The sequence below is a fragment of the Lepisma saccharinum genome, chromosome 26, assembly GCF_977018435.1.
Source record: "Lepisma saccharinum chromosome 26, izLepSacc3.1, whole genome shotgun sequence".
Taxonomy (NCBI): domain Eukaryota; kingdom Metazoa; phylum Arthropoda; class Insecta; order Zygentoma; family Lepismatidae; genus Lepisma; species Lepisma saccharinum.
In genome coordinates this window covers 52,037,689-52,055,261 of record NC_139254.1, presented here as the reverse complement: position 1 = coordinate 52,055,261, position 17,573 = coordinate 52,037,689, and the positions used below count along the sequence as shown (strand labels likewise).

General features: G+C 38.0%; 2 protein-coding genes across 2 annotated transcripts in view; one reads left to right on the top strand and one right to left on the bottom strand.

The window, feature by feature from the left end:
* Positions 1-17,573, bottom strand: part of LOC145979564 (uncharacterized) — a 420,647-nt gene that overhangs the window by 140,479 nt on the left and 262,595 nt on the right. The window lies entirely within an intron of this gene.
* The window catches only part of Kap-alpha3 (karyopherin alpha3), a 53,448-nt gene that overhangs the window by 5,667 nt on the left and 30,208 nt on the right, over positions 1-17,573 (top strand). The window contains exon 2 of the mRNA XM_083112726.1: positions 1,647-1,749. Within this exon, the coding sequence (XP_082968852.1) occupies positions 1,647-1,749 (103 nt within the window). The remainder of the gene's footprint in view (positions 1-1,646; positions 1,750-17,573) is intronic.

Below are 17,573 nucleotides of genomic sequence, written 5' to 3'. Positions count from 1 at the left end.
AGCACTGTTATGTGTGCAGATTCTCAAAAAGCTTAACTGAAAAATGTCATAGAAATTTGATTTTAAAAATAAAATGTAGGAGTTGAACCCACAGTTATTCACACCCATACAAACAGAGATATTCAAGTATTTTTTTTTTTTTTGTACTGCAAAACTTGTAAAGAACCTAAAAGTCACATGCCTCACCCAGAGAATCTTTAAATCCTTGCAGGCAATGGAAGATAATTTCTAGTTTGTTTTGTCCCCAGTGGTACTTCTGACGCTTTTTCCAAAAGCGGTTATGTAGTTTATATTGCACCATGCAATTTTTTTTCTGTCATTCTCTATAACACATAACTTGAATGTTTGAAGAACTACGCACATTATGGGTTCAAAAGTAAAAAAAAAAAAGTGCTCCCTTGTGCATAGCACCACGCCATCCATGAAGGCGTATAGGGGGTGTGGGGGTACCGCCCCACACTTTCTTGATCCGGTCGTGAGTGGGGTGATGTGATCAGCATCACGCCCCTGACCGCCTTTACCCCCCAGGGTTATCCCCAGGTACCCATGTCATTCGACGCTGGGTAGGCACCGGGGCCGCTTCCATTGTTAGTAAAGTTCCGGGATTTGAACGGGCCGGGGATCGAACCCGGGACCTTTAGCATGGTAGTCAGATGCGTTACCGACTGAGCCACCGCGGCCAAAAGTGGTGTATATAATGACATTTCATTATTAAAATAGAGTAGCTAGCTATAATCTTAAATGATTGCAATGAGTTACTTCACAGACATGTTTTTTGTAACATCTCATTTGAGTATTAAATTTATATCTGTAGAAAGAAGTCTTACTTTTGTTCTCAAATTTTTACCGCATAATTAATCAATTTTATGTGATTTTGCCTAACTTGTAGGATAATTCAGACTTCAGAAAGTGTTGTCAGTAAATAAACTCTAACGTTCATGTTTAACATTTAGTGGATGATCGACCGGCACTAAGAGGCAGCAATTTCTTAGAAACTGTTTTTCTTGTTCATTAGTATACATATGATGGTATGACATACTCGAATTACAAAACTATAGTATATATCTATTGTTACTATTATTAACAGGTGGGGAGTGATAAAGTCCTTTGTTACCCCTATAATATTATGGGATAGATTTTAGAAAAAAAGTTCTGTAACTCCTGAACCACTGCTTTTGCTAAAAAAAAATTCAATTGTATGTTTACTAATGAGTAAAAAGCAACACTTTAACAACGTTCGGTGATTATAGGTCCGCTGGGGGCCCAGGGGCAAAGGCCTTAAGTTTGAAATTTTCCAAAATTACCCAACATTTCTGAACACCATTTTTTCCCCCAAAGTTGGGGCACAGGCATTACATACCCTGAAAGAGTAGTCTTTTGTTGTTCTTCCCTTCAAATTTGGTCCATCCAGCATCCATAGAGCTGATACTAGAAGCAGCCAGGATCCTGTGTGTGAAATGTATTGTCTCGTTCATATATGTTTGTGATTGATTCTTCACCTTATCACCATTCATCCTCATCTTTGCAATTAGTAAAAAGTGGAAGAAATGAGAAGCAAAATAAATCATTCATTCATGTATACCTATTTTCCTGACTCGGCGTATTGATTTTCTTTTGTATTTTTAAAATACAAACTTCTTTTTTAGGAAATGAGGAGGCGAAGAAACGAAGTTACAGTCGAATTGAGGAAAAGTAAAAGAGATGAAACACTTCTTAAACGAAGAAACGTTCCACAAGCAGATTCAACAGGTAGGTGTAAGCTATAGTGAGGCTAAGGATTGCTTCCAATATTTTTTACTGATAGATTCTTGGTCCAATATGACAAGTATGTAATTTTAGACTTGTACAACGAATATGTGGAAAGTTACAATTTTTTAAAGATTTTTAGAAATTGGGTGGATGAACGAACACAACTTTGAAACTATTTGGAATATTGTGATGATTAGGTATTGCTGGAGAGGAGATAGACAGTCCTAACAGAATAGCACTGTGTTACCATTCTTATCTGCTCAGAAAGTAGAAAAATCTTTAAAGAAAGTAATGCAAATGAAGAAACTAGTACTCACTTTATCCGCGAAACTGTTTTTTCTTCTTTGTTCTATTAATTTCAGTGGCCACTGCCACCATCCTCGTTGGAAGTCGCTGTACTGTTGCCTGGCGTGCGTCTTTTGTTTGTAGTTCTCCGGCTGCCGCTAGGTGCGCTGTTGTTATCTGTACGTCTGCGCCTGTGTTATCTGCTGCTATTTCCCGGTGTTAGCTGTTGTAGTAGGGGAATCCAGGTGTCGTGTGCCTGTTCGCTATCAATGTTCAGATCATGCAGGAAGTGCATTATGACATGCGTTTCCTTGATTTTGGTGTCTACGAGTGTGTGGGCAGTGTGTTTGACTTGTACCTTTTGAATTTTATGGCTATGGTATTTGATGTGTTTGACAAGACCTGTAGTGGGTTGGGCTTTTTTTTGCATCGGTTAGGTGCTGTTGGATTCTTTCATTGACTGATGGATCTGCTAACGTAATGTGCCTTGCACTCGCACTCTGCATCGTATACATCTGGATTATCAAGGGGGGAGAGGAAGTACCATTTGTATTTGGTTAGTTATTCAGCTATTTTGGCATTGGGTTTGTGCACTTCTTTGATGCCATATGAGAGAAGGGCTTTGGATATGCGTTTGGATGTGGTAGGATGTTAGGGAAAGTAATACGTTGTGATGAAAGAAACACTCCACTTTGGGTAATTGTTTGATACATAGTCCCAGGTTTTACAGCAATAAAATTGTTCCACAGCATAATGAATACATGTTCAACATAATATTAAAAAAATCAGAAAGGTAATAATGTTCATAATAAAAATATCAGTTTTAGTATTCAATACGTGAACCATTGTTTTCACTGGCACACAGTTGTATTTTTGAAAAAAGGCCCTAAAACACTCACAAATTACCACTGCTAGAAGTACACATAATATTGTTAGAAATGTTGAATACGTGAAAGAAGCATTACTGTGCTTTTAACTCAGAAATTGTACTAAGACCAGAGTTTTTATTCAGAATGCATATGGGTCAGTCCACACCGTATGATCCAGCACTGGTTGCCAAAAATGCCGAAAGTCATGAAACACAAAATGGCCACCATTTTTAAATGAAGACTAATTTTTGAAATATAATGCCTGCTTTGAACTACCCATGAATAGGGGTAAGAACAAAAAAAAAATATTAAAAATGGTCAAGTTAGAATTGGATAAACATCACAATTAGTCCCACCATCCACACCAGAAGATCAGGATAAATAATGAGCACTCCGCTTACATACGATAAGTTACATTTTAAACTCAATTAGGATTGGTGGTAAGGTTGGTAGGTTAGGTTAAGATTCTCACAAAGAGAAAATATTTTTCTTTGCCTAACGTAGACATTTATCCTATTGATCTACGAGACAGGACAGTTAGACCTTGCCTGCTGTTTGGACGCTGCTGCTCTCTAAAGGCGTAAAAAGGAATTAGCATCCCAGCGCTTGCTACTGGTCCGTTGAATCTTCTCTGCCTGACCTTGGTTTGTTGCATAGTATCTGCAACGCTGAGCCATCTGAGGCACGAGGATAGGAAGGACGGCATTGAACCTGTCTGCAGTAGCACGCGCTGTAGAAATCAGGCCGTTGCTTCAGGTCTGCCACAACCACCCGTGCCTCTACTCATATACTGTGAAATCTCACAGATTGCCTCCTTTTTGAACAAATCATAATGGAATTTGCTTTTTTGAAGCAATTGAAGAGAATGTGTAAAAATACTTTACCGATTATAAGAAAGGAAAGACTACTAGGGAAATACCGGAAAAACAGAAGGGAGTTTATCGAATAGAATGTCAATGTGGGAAGGAGGACATACAGGTCGAAATATGGGTAAAAGATGGAGCAAACATGAAAAAGATATAAGAGAAAAAGTTCCCAAAAAAGGTCTCTCGGAACACATTTTGGAAAGCGGACATAGAATCGCAAAAAAGGAGATAATTAGAAAAGAAAGGAGGAAGTTAGGAAGAAACGTGTATGAAACAGCGAATATTTGTATAGGGGGGAAGAATAATCTTAATAGGGATGAAGGAAATTTAGAAGAAGGATGGATCAATTTCCTCAAAAAATGGGACAAAGCGTGGAAGATTGAACCGAATATCGGTTTCCACGTCACTCCGGAAGTTATCCAAGCTGCCCGGGAAGAACTTGAATTTACGTTGGATTTGTGACGTGATAAGGGGAAATGAGAAAATAAAGGGGAGAGGAAAACATTCGTGGAGAACTGACCTTCATGTAGATTAGGAAGCACAGTTGGGTAGGAATGGCCGAACCTGCAAGATGTATAGTGATTCATGCAGGTTTTTTAGTTTTTTGACATTTTTAACACAAGAATAGGTTTATTGTGCAAGTTTTTTTAGTGAACGACTAGCTTTTTATATACCTCTAGGGCGAGGATATAATATTTGAAATGTATCCACATCAACCCTTGTCCACAATCCTTATATTACATTTCGACGTGGTACTATGCTAAGTACCTAGTTTTTTCATACGAACCTGAAGAAGGGGATAGTTAACCTTTTGGAACCCAAGCGTCTCGATCGAGATACCCAAATGTAACCCTCCCGGTACCAAGCATCTCGATCGAGATGCTGTGTCAAGGTCGTAGTTTTTACGTTATAACTTTTCTATTTTTGGCTAGAATTTCAATTTTTTTTTTTATATATATATATTGTTCCTAACACACGTATTTAACAGAAATGTTTTTTTGCATATTTTTTTGTCTTCATGAAAATGGAGGGGAAAAGGCAGGAAAAGGGACTTCTTTTTTGCATCTCTTTTCAAGGTCAAATTTTTGCTAACAAAGGAAGACCAGCTTTGTTGTTTTAAAGCAATGCTTTTCACTCCCGCCTGTGAACTGCATTCGAAGGAAGCTTGTTTATCAGTATCCGATGTCAAAATGAAAGTTTTCCATGAGGGCGCAAGCAAGGGGGGGGGGGGGGGGAAGACTGGTTGTGGAATCTGCGTTGTGAATATGGAATTTCGAAGCGTGCTGAAGGAAACCTTTGTTTTTTTAGCACAAGTTGCGACAGGGGTTACCCTGCATTGTCTAAAAATAGAATTTCAAGCAGCTGCAAGAATCGGCGCTCATTTTTCACTGCGTTCTAGCTTTTCGTCCGTGAATGTTGTGCGTAGGTGTCGTTTAGTGCCCAAGTGCGAGGACATTTTTTGGGTGAAGTGACAATTGTTTAAAATAATTTTTGGGGGTTTTCTCCCTTTCCCCTCCATATATATGCTAAATTTGCATAAATTTTGCATTTTGTGCATTTTGACATTTTTTTCCAGGGGGGGGGGCAGGCGGAAACACCATTTTTTTTTTAAGAAAAGTATTTTTGAGGGGATTTCCTCCCTTTCCCCCTCTATATGTACGTCGAATGTGCATAAATTATATATCGTCTGAATCTGTGATTCATTCTGCGTAGAATGGTATGTCTTTCATATCTCTAGGGCATTTAGTTTCTGAGCTGTAGTCAATTCAATGTAACTCTGCATTTCGCTCAATTCCGAAGCTTGAGACAGTGGCGTACAAGCCTTTCGTTTCAGGGTACAACTCACGTTACATTGGTCATACGGCAATGATGCAAATATTTTTGTTTCTTACATGCCAGCGATAATTTCTATGTGCATTTTGAACTTTTCATATCCTTTTTTTTCAGGGGGGGAGAAACCCCATTTTTTAAAAAAGTATTTTCAGGGGATTTCCCCCTTTCCCCCTCCATATATACGCCGAATGTGCATAAATTATATATCGTCTGCATCTGTGATTCATTCTGCGTACAACGGTATATCGTTCATATCTCCAGGGCAAATAGTCTCTGAGCTAAAGTCATTTCAAGGTACCGCTGCATTTTGAAGCTTGAATCAGTGGCGTGCCGACCATTCCTTTTAGGGGGTTACATTGGTCATATGATAATAATGCAAATATTTTTGTGTTCCTTACATGTCAGCGATCATTTCCATGTGCATGTCGACACTGTCATGTACTTTTTTCTTGAGGGGAGGGTGGGAGAACCAAATTTTTTTTTCCGAAATTTTGTAATTTTGAGAGTTAGCCCCCTCCCCCTGCCACATATATGCCGAATTTGCTTAAATCTCTGGTTCAGTCCGCGTACAACGGTATATCACTCATCTCTCTAGGGCAATTAGCCTCCGATCTACACTCATTTATTTGAAACTCTGCATTTTGCTCAAAATCGGCTTTGGCATCAAGGGGGTTACATGTGAAAATGGCCTTGGGCACCAAAAGGTTAATCTCCAAAACGTCGTTCTACAATAAGAAATATTGGTACAACATAATCGCATACATAAGTACAGTGTGTAACATCTTTTTTATATTCTGGAATTGTGAGTAATACGCACCAAACCTACAAAATGCTAAAATTACTTGTTTATGTTCAATATATTTAATAGGAAAACAATGATAAAATACTAAAAAAAAGTATGAAATTTCATGGTAAAATATGTCATTGTGCAACACTGCAATAATATCAGTATCCGCCCCTGCTAAGAACTATGCTGCTCACAGAAACTAAAAAATTAACAATACTTTGTTCATTTGTATTTTGTTGGTGTTTCTAGCACACAACTTGTTTTTACACAATATTTTATCTGTTCAACTATTTTAACAGTCTGGGTTTCAAACAGAAATGCCATGCAAACCTACTGGTATATGACACAAATGCCAGTAATATACTCTAACTGGTATCATAAATGTGTTATTTATAACAAGTCATATTGGATAAAGGTGCAAGTAATATTTCAACGATACTAACATTTGCCTATGGTTATATGAAAGACTGTAGGAGCCAAACTGTGGTGGGATTCAGTACACTGCCTCTACATATTATCTTTCCATACTTGAAATGGCCTTCTGTAAGTCAAGACATATCTATAGATATGATTCAACTAAGGAGGAGACTAATTTAATTGAATCAAAGAAAATTCAAGCCACAGAAAGTAATTACCACAACGTGCATCCACCATGGATGCTCTTATAACACGAAATCCCCTTCTATGCATTCTGCCTTCCTACACAAACCAAGACATCAATCAGAAAAATAAATGCTTCAAGAATGAAATTGTGAATGTCATATATTAACATGTTACTAACAATTGTATCTTAGCAACACATTGTTTGTTTACTTATGCTAGACAATCAAAACTTTAAATCTGCCTTAGAAGATGATTTCTTGAGTTAATGCATAGTACACTGAATATGACAATTTATAGGGAAGAAGGAATGGTTTTTATCTTTTACGAAAACATATTGTTAAAATATACAGAGCATTCCCTGACATTCGCTACAAGACTGAATGTCAGGGAATGCTCTGTACATTGAAGGTATATTCAAATATATATATTAATTGAATTTTTAAAAATCCAGTGAATGAAATTAAAGTAAATGGATAGATTGAAATATGCAGATAACTTGGGAAATTTGAATAAACTACTCCAATCCATTCAAATTCCGTATATGATCCAGAATAGCCTATACATAGGAAACTTGATCTTTCGCAAATGTGATAACACTGCAAAAATGTTCATTGTTGATTTATGTATGTGTAGTGGCACGTTCTAAACACATTTGTCGTGCATTCTAATTTGCGAAGAAACTCAAATTTGCCATAAAATGTGGGAATTTCAACGCATTTTAAGCTTACACTACAAATACAATGGAAATTCAAGCTTCATTGTATATTAGGCTTACAAAAAATATAATGTAGCATATTTACACATGTATAATGTGAATGTTTTCCAATTTTTTGTTACTTAATAATAACTACTGTTATCTTCTGTAATAATTCCAACATGAAACCACACGTAAAATGTAAGTTTCCCCACATATTTATGTCATGCAAGAAATGGGAAATAACCTCCTTAAAAGTAGTTTCCAACATATGAGTCATGAACAGGTGTAGGTCATGTGACTTATAAATTAAAATAGTAGTTTTAGGTATATTTGCCAGAAAAGTATGCGGCTATACTGTATAAGCGACCCTGCATTTTTCACCGGGAAGTTCTTATTCTGTGAAATAATATACACTATGTTGACATTTGTCACCTGACACCCCATACCAGTATGTTAACCCGAGAAAGCCCATGACTTTATTTCTGTGAGTTTTGTGGTCATATTAACAGGATTTATTGGTTTTGCATCAAAATGGAATATAATGAAGAAAAAATAAAGTTTTTATTATCCTGCTCGAAAATACAGGGGTGTCACCTGTAGGTGACATTGGGCATTCAAGGTACCAAAATGAACATAACGTGAAACTTATACCATGGAACATCTCTGTTTTATACCTCCCTTCTCATATTTATGTAACACAGTTGATATTAACAATGTCAGAACTTGACATTACACTTTACACTTTTTCCTGTTCATGTATATGCATGAAATTCGTACGAACAGTGTATGTGTAATGCTACACCGCACCTCATACACATTATCCGTGTCCTCTTGTGACAGTGTGCACATCTTCTTTGAGAACACTCTACCTGCACATGTTCTGCAATGTTGATGTCTTGTCTGACTTCATTTGGTACACGCAGGGACACAGAACCAATTTGGGAACTTCTGTAAGGAAGGTTTCCATGTAAAAGGCAGTATGATTCCACCAGTGATCGTCGGAAATCACAATATGTCACACTTTTGCCATTCATTTTCTTGAAAATTAACCATGCATTGTGGCATGCTGCATCTATTCCAAAGGCAAACAAGGAAAACAACCACTTTTTACCCCTGAAACTGACCCACAAGGAGTGAATGTTGTGGTCGAGATGATCAATGCCACCCATGAACATGCCCTCCCGATTCCACTAGCATCAATTGTTGCGGTCTCTTGTGAATCATGATAACTTCTTGTGACAACTTCCACCTTGGCGAGGAGCATTGCTGGAGTAAGGCGATTGACATCTGTGCAATTCTCATCCCCACTGTCTTCATCTGTGAATCCATCATTATCAGGTGGGAAAAGAACTTCATCAATGTCATCATCATTTTCTTCAATAAGTTGTAATGCTTCATCCAAATTCAACCTGAAATGATAGTAGATTCAATGTTCAAAATTTGTATTATTTTTTTATTAGTACTAGACTGTAATACACATACCACAGCATTACAGTGTATATCAGAATAAGATACTATAGCATTGTTTTGCCCCCAAGATTTATCATTATTATTGATGAGGAAAGCATTTTCTTTGTGTTTATTTTTCAAGTATCAATGTTTTTATTCTTGTTTTTACAATAATTATAAATCATTACTCACTATAGGACTAAAATTATTAAAATTATATTTTATTATTATTTTTATTACATCATTGTTACAATATTTATTGCAATTATATTATTATTATTGCAATTATAATTATAAAAATTAACGCTAAAATGCAATTATGTCCTAGTCCTTTATACATTTATGACTTCCAAAGCCCAATGTCACCTACAGGTGACACTACAAATTTATTCAACAATTACACCAACTTATTGTTCATGCAGAAAATTTATATTTACCAGACATAAACCTTCAACCTTTAAGAGAAAGTAAAAGTAATAAATTTCTAATCATCTTACCATTTTGATGTTTTTCAATGTCCTTCTTCAGGAGCAGGTGATGTGTCATCCTTCCTAAGGGCAGCCGTCTTTACCTCAATAGTTCCAGGAAGTTCCACAAGATGTTCCTCAGTTCAAAATTGCAAAAATTTAGTTGAGAAAATGTGAATGAACAGTTTGACATAGAAAAAATATGTGCCCGGCCACAGCATACAATAAAAAAAAAATATTAAAAAGCTGTCACCTACAGGTGACATTGGGCTTTCTCGGGTTAATCCGGTCGATGCACCACATCAGTATCGTGTAGGGCCAGTCACCTTTTGCCGCAATGACATCCGTAACCCTTCGAGGAAGACTTTCCACCAATTTGTGATACATGTCAACAGGGAATCTTGCCCCATTCCTCCTGCAAAGCAGAAAACAGCTCAGTGGTGTTTTTTGGGTGGCATGGCCTGGCTCTGAAGCAGTGCTCAAACTCGTCCCAAAAGTGTTCAAAGGGATTGATATCTGGACTTTAGGCTGGCCAATGAAGTTTTTGCACACCCATTCCTCGAACCACGTGTTGATAATGCCTGCCATATGACATGGAGCATTGTCGTGCTGAAACAGGTATGGGTCAATACCGAATTGTCCCCACAATGTCAGTAGCGCAGAATTGTCCAGAACTTTTTGGTACGCATCAGCATTCATGTTTTCCCGAACTAAAACAAAAGGACCAAGACCATAGCACGAAAAGCAGGACCACACCATGATGCCACCTCTGCCAGAATTTCACTCTGGGTACGATACAGTCCTGTAAACAGCATTCACCGGGCATACGCCACACCCACACATGTCCATTGGACTGCCACATCTGGTAGCACGGTTCATCACTCCATAGGACGGATTTCCATTGTTCGAGAGTCCAATGGCGGCGTTGCTTGCGCCACTGTAACCGACGGGTCGCATTGCAGGCTGTGAATTGCTGCAAGATAATGAAAACCAAGTGCGACGATCTCCCAGCGGACAGTACGATCACTTGCAGCACTACTGGAAGCTGATCGAATCTCCTGTGCCACCATCTGTAACGACTCTTTCCGGTTGGACTTCACACGTTTCAAGCATAGACGGTCACGATCTGTTGATCTGCCTCACTCAGTTCGCGTCGTCTGTCCATGTTGACTGCTGTAGCTGGTATGAGTGTATTCTCAACCGGCAACGCCTTTTATAGGTTGTATGACGTGTACAGACGATCCCGAGCACTTTTTGAGGGGTGTCCGGTGACGGATGGTAACAGTGTATACTTTCTTACATTACTTAATGTATCTTCTTTCCCATATCGGATCCATGCTGTAAACATGCAGTATTGCCAGATCAAACTTTTACTTCTTAAAATGGATATATATGCGATTTTCCATGAGGAATCGCTTTCTTTATTTATGATATTTGTTTTAATTTTTGGATATTCAAGTTTCTATTTTTTAAATAAAGTCTGATATTAAACTCATAAAATTAATTATCCCTCATTTAAATGCAATTGTATTTGACTAACAGAATTTTTTCATACATCATTATAGTTGTTAATTAATATAATTCATAATAATTGTAATTTTTTCATGCATTCAATTACTTATTCTGAGCATCTAAATAATTTATTTTATGATCTCGGTAATTCATTCAACACTCTCTTAGAATATGTTACACCATGTTTCAAAAAGATTGTAAAACGATGGACATCCCGTGAATGAAAGTTGTGTTGCTCGAATGGGCGTGGCCTACAATTTTAGGGAATTGCCGGAAATGCCACTCCGTGCGTTGAACCTGTCAATAACCTTAATCTGTTGCAAGATGGCGACCGCTCAACAAAAGGCTTTTTGTGTTTTGCAGTTTAGCAAGACTGATTCAGTGATTACAGTCCAGCATGCTTTTCGTCAGCATTTTGGGATTGATCTGCCTTTGCCAGAGAACATTCGTCGCTGGTATCACCAGTTTGAAGAAACAGGATGTTTATGCAAGGGTAAGAGTTCAGGTCGACCTTTCACTTCTGATGAAAGTTTGCAAAGAATTAAGCAAGTGTTTGAGCGAAGCCCATGAAAGTCTACTCGCCGTGCCAGCAGAGAACTTGCAATTCCTCATACGACTGTCTGGCGCTTGTTAAGGCAACGTTTGGTCTGTAATCGGACTGATTACAACTAGTGCAAGCTCTTCGTGTTGGTGATAAAAGGAAACGTGTAGAGTTTAGCAATGCTCTGTTAGTGGACATGGAAGACGACAGATTTTTACCGAGGCTGATGAAGCTACATTTCATGTAAGCAGTAAAGTTAACCGTCATAACATGCAGATATGGGTGCTCCAGAATCCTCACGCAATCGTAGAACATGAGCGAGATTCACCAAAAGTAAACTTTTTTTGTGCAATTTCTCACACCATTTGTGGCCCATTCTTTTTTGAGGAAAACACAGTGACGGGAGTGAGCTATCTTGAAATGCCGCAGACCTCGCTTTTTCCGCAACTTCACGAGGACTCGGATGATTTCATATTTCAACAGGATGGAGCCCCACCACACTGGCACAACAACGTACGACAATTCCTCAATGACACACTGCCTCAATCCTGGATAGGGCGTACGGGAGCCCGTGACAATGCCCTACACTCTTGGCCTCCAAGATATACAGACATGACGCCATGTGACTTCTTGTGGGGATACGTGAAGGAACTTGTTTTTGTTCCACCGTTAGCTCGTGATCTAGACAAACTCAAACACAGGATATCAGCAGCAGTGACTACAGTAGAAGAAGTTACCTTGCAAAAAGTGTGGGATGAATTTAGCTATCGACTTGATGTTGTCCGTGTGGCTGATGGAGGACACATAGAGCACTTGTAATAACATTGCTAAAGCCCCTATCACACGGAACTGGATTTCTAGTTAGTTGGCGATGAACTAACTTTCTGGGTAGTAATCATGGCCGCCTGGCTGACTGCTTGACTGGTTTTGAGGAATAGGACATGTTCTAATTGCTACTAACTTCTTCGACTAGATTCTGTGGAACAGCCAATCAGAGCAAAGTTTGGCCATGTGAAGATATTCTGTGAGTTTGTAAAGTAGCCTTTTTTTGTCTGTGGCTTCCGAGTGCATACAACACGAAAGGCAAGTTTACAATTGAAAAAGCTAAAATATTCTTCCATACGTGTATAGTAAACGTTGTAAAGTACGTATTCTATCAGCGCCGTTCTTCTCTACCTAAAACCATTTAATGCGATGCGATATTCCTCTCGGTTGGATAGTTATCGTATTTTAAAAGTGTGAAGTGATACGTTGTTTACATCTCGCGCGACCGCCATTATGGAAACGAAAGACTATCGACAAGTACGGTATAACAAGTACCGTGTGAGGCGAAAACTAGCAAATGGGTATTCAGTCCAGCGTCAACTAGAGCATTCCTACTAGAAATCTAGTTCCGTGTGATAGGGGCTTAACACTTTATCATTTTGTGAGTATTTTGCACTTTGTTTCATTTTTGTAATTTGTTTTCATCACTAAATATAATGTTTTTAAATTGGGTCATTCTTTTCTTAAACACCCTGTATTTTCTACTTATAAATTTGTCTATATGCTTTAATGCATTGTATTGTGTAGACTTGTGCTGTAGAGCTGCGGTGGTGTAGTCAGTAGGGTGTCTGATTCTGGTGCTCACCCAGCCTCAAAATCAATGGGTACCTGATGGACAATCACAAACACACATGGACAACACAACACGAGTCTGTCCGTGGCAGGTCCTGTGGCAAATCTAAATAGGTGATATCCAGGGAAACCAGCAATTTCTTTACTTCCAGATATGCATTCAATCCACATTGCACTATATTTGTGGACAATCAAAGAGGTAAATCGCACAAACATAATCACATTTGATCAACCAATATTTCTGAAAGCGCTCTGTATCGTAGCCAGTGAGGACTCTGATAATCCTCTGAAGCAGCTCATATTAAGGCTGTATGGTCTTCATGTCAATATGAGTTTCATGAGATGTGTTGGTTATCTAATGTAAGATTCAGGCCTTTAACTAATCCCCGAGATCATTTACGGAGATAATACTGTTGAACCTATGATCAGTGGAAAAGGCCCCTTACTTTCAAGTAGTACACTTTGGACTGCATTTTGAAGACTAGCAAAGCTCTGCCATCTGAACTCGCAGTCAGTATAATCCTCTCTGGGGCTTGTGTTGTCATGCATATTTTCCCTTCATCCATCTCACCTTATCATCATCGGTCCTCATCTTGCGATTAGCCAAAAGTGGCAGAAAAACTACAATATAAACTAATACAAATCATATCAATCTGAAAAACCATAGTCAGAGGCACAAGGGGTCATTTTATAGTTTATGCAGCACTCTTCATACTACTTAAGGAAGCAAAGTGCATTGCAGATAAACATATTTCTGACATACGTTCAATAATAATTGGCCTTCTCAGTTCAGAAGTAGAGCTAATGTAAGTTCAAGGTGTGAGATGCTGAAAAATCTTTATCTACATTTGGTTCAACTTTGAAAGATAACAGGATACTGCTCCTCTGCGGCTGCAATACATTAGGATTCTCGATATTCTTAGGAATTTTATTAGAGCCGAGCATATGGGGAAGTGGAGTTTACGTCTTTAATCAGTTATGCGTATGTTCTCCTTTTGCCACATAAGGGCAACATCTGTTCTGCAAGTGCATGTCACCCAACCTGTCATCGTCAGCCATTACGGATGACAAATAGTTAGGGAGTTTAAAAACTGTCTGAGGTAATTTAAGTCGGTACATTCAAGAAGAATGTGTCAGACACTTAAAACGACGTCACAAAAACGGCACAATGGAGGGTCCAGTCCTTGCAGCAAATGGCGTTGAATTGGAACACGTAAATTAAGGAAACACACATCTGCATTAAACTACTACATATCTTCTCAACCCCTGACTAAAGGCACGAAAGTAAAAACAATCTCTAGAGGAAATCATAAGCTGTGAATTTGGTTCAGTGACTTTAGGTTGTAATATTTTCTTACACATTTGCTGTTTCTTACACATTTTCTGCTTTTTGTCAGAAACAAACTTTTGCGCTAATTCTAAAAATTAAAGAAAAAATTTGGATCTTTCTAATTCAATTAAGAGGTATGGTAGTTCTATCAAACAAAAACCATAATTTAAGCAAATTTTCTGCTCTTTCATTTTGGTTATCTTAACTTTTTTTGTACAATGCACCATGTTCGAGATATAATTTTTCAATTTGTAAGGGGAATTTTTGCTGCCATTTTCCAAGATGGCATATTTTACCCAAACATTTGAATGGCTGATTTTTAATATATTATTCACTATACCATTCTGCACAATCTGGCAAAAAAAACATTTGTGTTGCAATTATTTCCAGCTGAAATTGTTTATTTCCTCTACTATAAATGTGCTTTCATGGTACTGTGCTTGGGGCATGGTGTTCAATATACTGATTAATATTATTGGATGAGTATTCCAATCAAATTACAAGCATTGATTCATCAGAGTTTTCCGTCAAAATATTGTTACCATAGACTCGTGTTGTAAATATTGAGAAGTATTCTTGAAATGATAGGTCACTTTCATTTTGCCTTCTCGACAGAGCAACAGATGATGTAAGTGCGTTGGCAGCAGCATTTCCAAACTTGATTGTGGGAAGATAATAAGAGTTATATTGCAAATTGGACCCCTTCCATGGATTTCGATCCATCTACCCATGTTTAAGCATAGGCTTGGGTTCGAATGAAGTGGGAAAATGTATATCTGGTTAGGGTGAGGAAAAAACGTAGCATGAAATTTTAGGCACCTCCATTATAAATGAAACTTAATGAGCGTAATTTACGTGCAAAATACCCTTCCAAATGCACAAACAATAAAATGATGTAACCTAACCAGGATGGCTACTCACCGAGAATTATTGGCTCTGGGAGTTATGCATGAATTCTGCTTGAATTTTTATCTGTAGACGTGAAAAATTGCAACTTTGATGAATTTTCTCTCTCCCTCTCTCTCTCCAAAAGAGAGGGAGAAGAAGTGAGAAAAGAGAGAGGGAAAGAAAAAAGAAGGGGGAAAACAGAGAGATAAAGGGAAAGATAGAAAAAATAATTGAAAGAGGGAAAGAAAATGCTCTCTCTCTCTCTCTCCCTTTTCGGCCAGGGGTGTGGAGGAGGCAAGGGGAAAGGCAGAGAAGGAAAGAAAGCGAGTGGGTGGAACTAAGGAAAGAAGAAGGAAGCAAATAGAGAAAGATGGAGAGAGAGAGAAAGAAATGTCACCCATTCCCACCCCTAGGGATGATTCTCTCATTCACTTTTTCTTGGTAGTTGAATCCAAATTGCATTGAATTTATTCATATTTATTAATGTCCTGAGGCAAGTTTTTTGCAGTTTAGCTTCTATTTTTATCGAGGCAAGAAAAGAAAGCTGTGTTGAGTACAAAACAGAATTCTTTGTTAGTGTCCTTGGCAGAACAATCTATCTGACGTATGGAAGATTATTGCAAGATATCTTGAAGTTCATTCGGCAAATTTGAAATTTCTATACAATTAACAATTTCTCATAGATTACGACGTTTATGAGTATGCAAAATTGCGAATGTAAACTGTGCCCCTTAATATACATATATATACCATTCTGTTGAATTTAATTTTTGGATACATTGGAATCGCACAGACCCTTTATATTGTTCATATATTTGTATATGCGTGTGTGTATGTGTTTGGGTGGTGAGAGGTTGAAATAGAGGAAACATCTGCTTGTCTACTCTTGAATTTTTGGACGGCAACCGGGAATTATACTTGAATTTTATGATGGTCCTAGAGTGGCCACCCTCATAACCTAACCTAACCTCGCATATATACACTCTAAGAAGCAAAGGTTTGATCAGCGGGGCATGCTCTCTCGTTCCGCAATAAAGGAGACTCAAGTGAAACCTGCCAAGAAACAAACTTAACACTGAAAGTATTATTACTAGACCCACAACAAATCAAAAGCAGTGAAATGACAATAATATAACCAAAACTTTATATTTCCCATACAAATTCGAAAAAGACGAAAGTAATTTGTAGTTAAAAATATAGAAATAAATATCCAAAAATAAAACAAAAATCGTAAAGACGAAATAAAGACTGTGATTCCTCGTGGAAAATTGCATATATATCCACGTTAAGAATCAAAAGTTTGACCTGTCAATATTGTGTATTTACAGCATGGATTCCGATAAGGGAAAGAAGCTACAGTAAGTAATGTACAGCACATTCGGTTTAGCCTGAGCTCTGGCATGCGCTAAGCAGGAAATGTTTGTCTGCAGAAGGCATCACGTGACTCATAAGATCAGTGCTGCAATTTGCTGAAGTTACAATTCTACTAGATATGAAACTGGCTAAGGCTATATGCTTTTGTGTCATTAAAACAATTACTTACAAATCTAAAATAGGACAGCATCCTTCAGATTGTGAAATTTGTCAATTGTTCTATGAATAGCACACTTGTCAAATTTGTCCACGTCACTTTAAATTTATTTCTTCTGTGTGGTTTGTTACCCATTACTAAGCCCTTGTGATCATTTTTGCTTAAGATGCATTTCAAAGTACTTACTGACGCACCAGTAGCCACGGAAACACGTTTTTGCACTTGTTTAACATTCAACGTATGACTGCAGTCAACTTCTTTCTTCATAAACTTATGCACGTTAAGATAATATCTCTAACCTGACTGTGAATTACTTTGCTTTCTCCAATATTTCCAGTTTTCCCCTCCACTTCCATTGAATAAAACACCCTAAGCAACACAGGTCAACAATCACCTTTCTCCTAGTGACATCCCCTTTTTCTCATCCCCCCCACGGAGAGGAAGGATGCCTGTTTCGCCGGGAGGGGGGGGGGGGTTGGCTTAATCAATGGGGTTTCACCAACAAAAGAATCTTCTGTCATTCTTTCCTTGAATCATTACCTTCTCAAA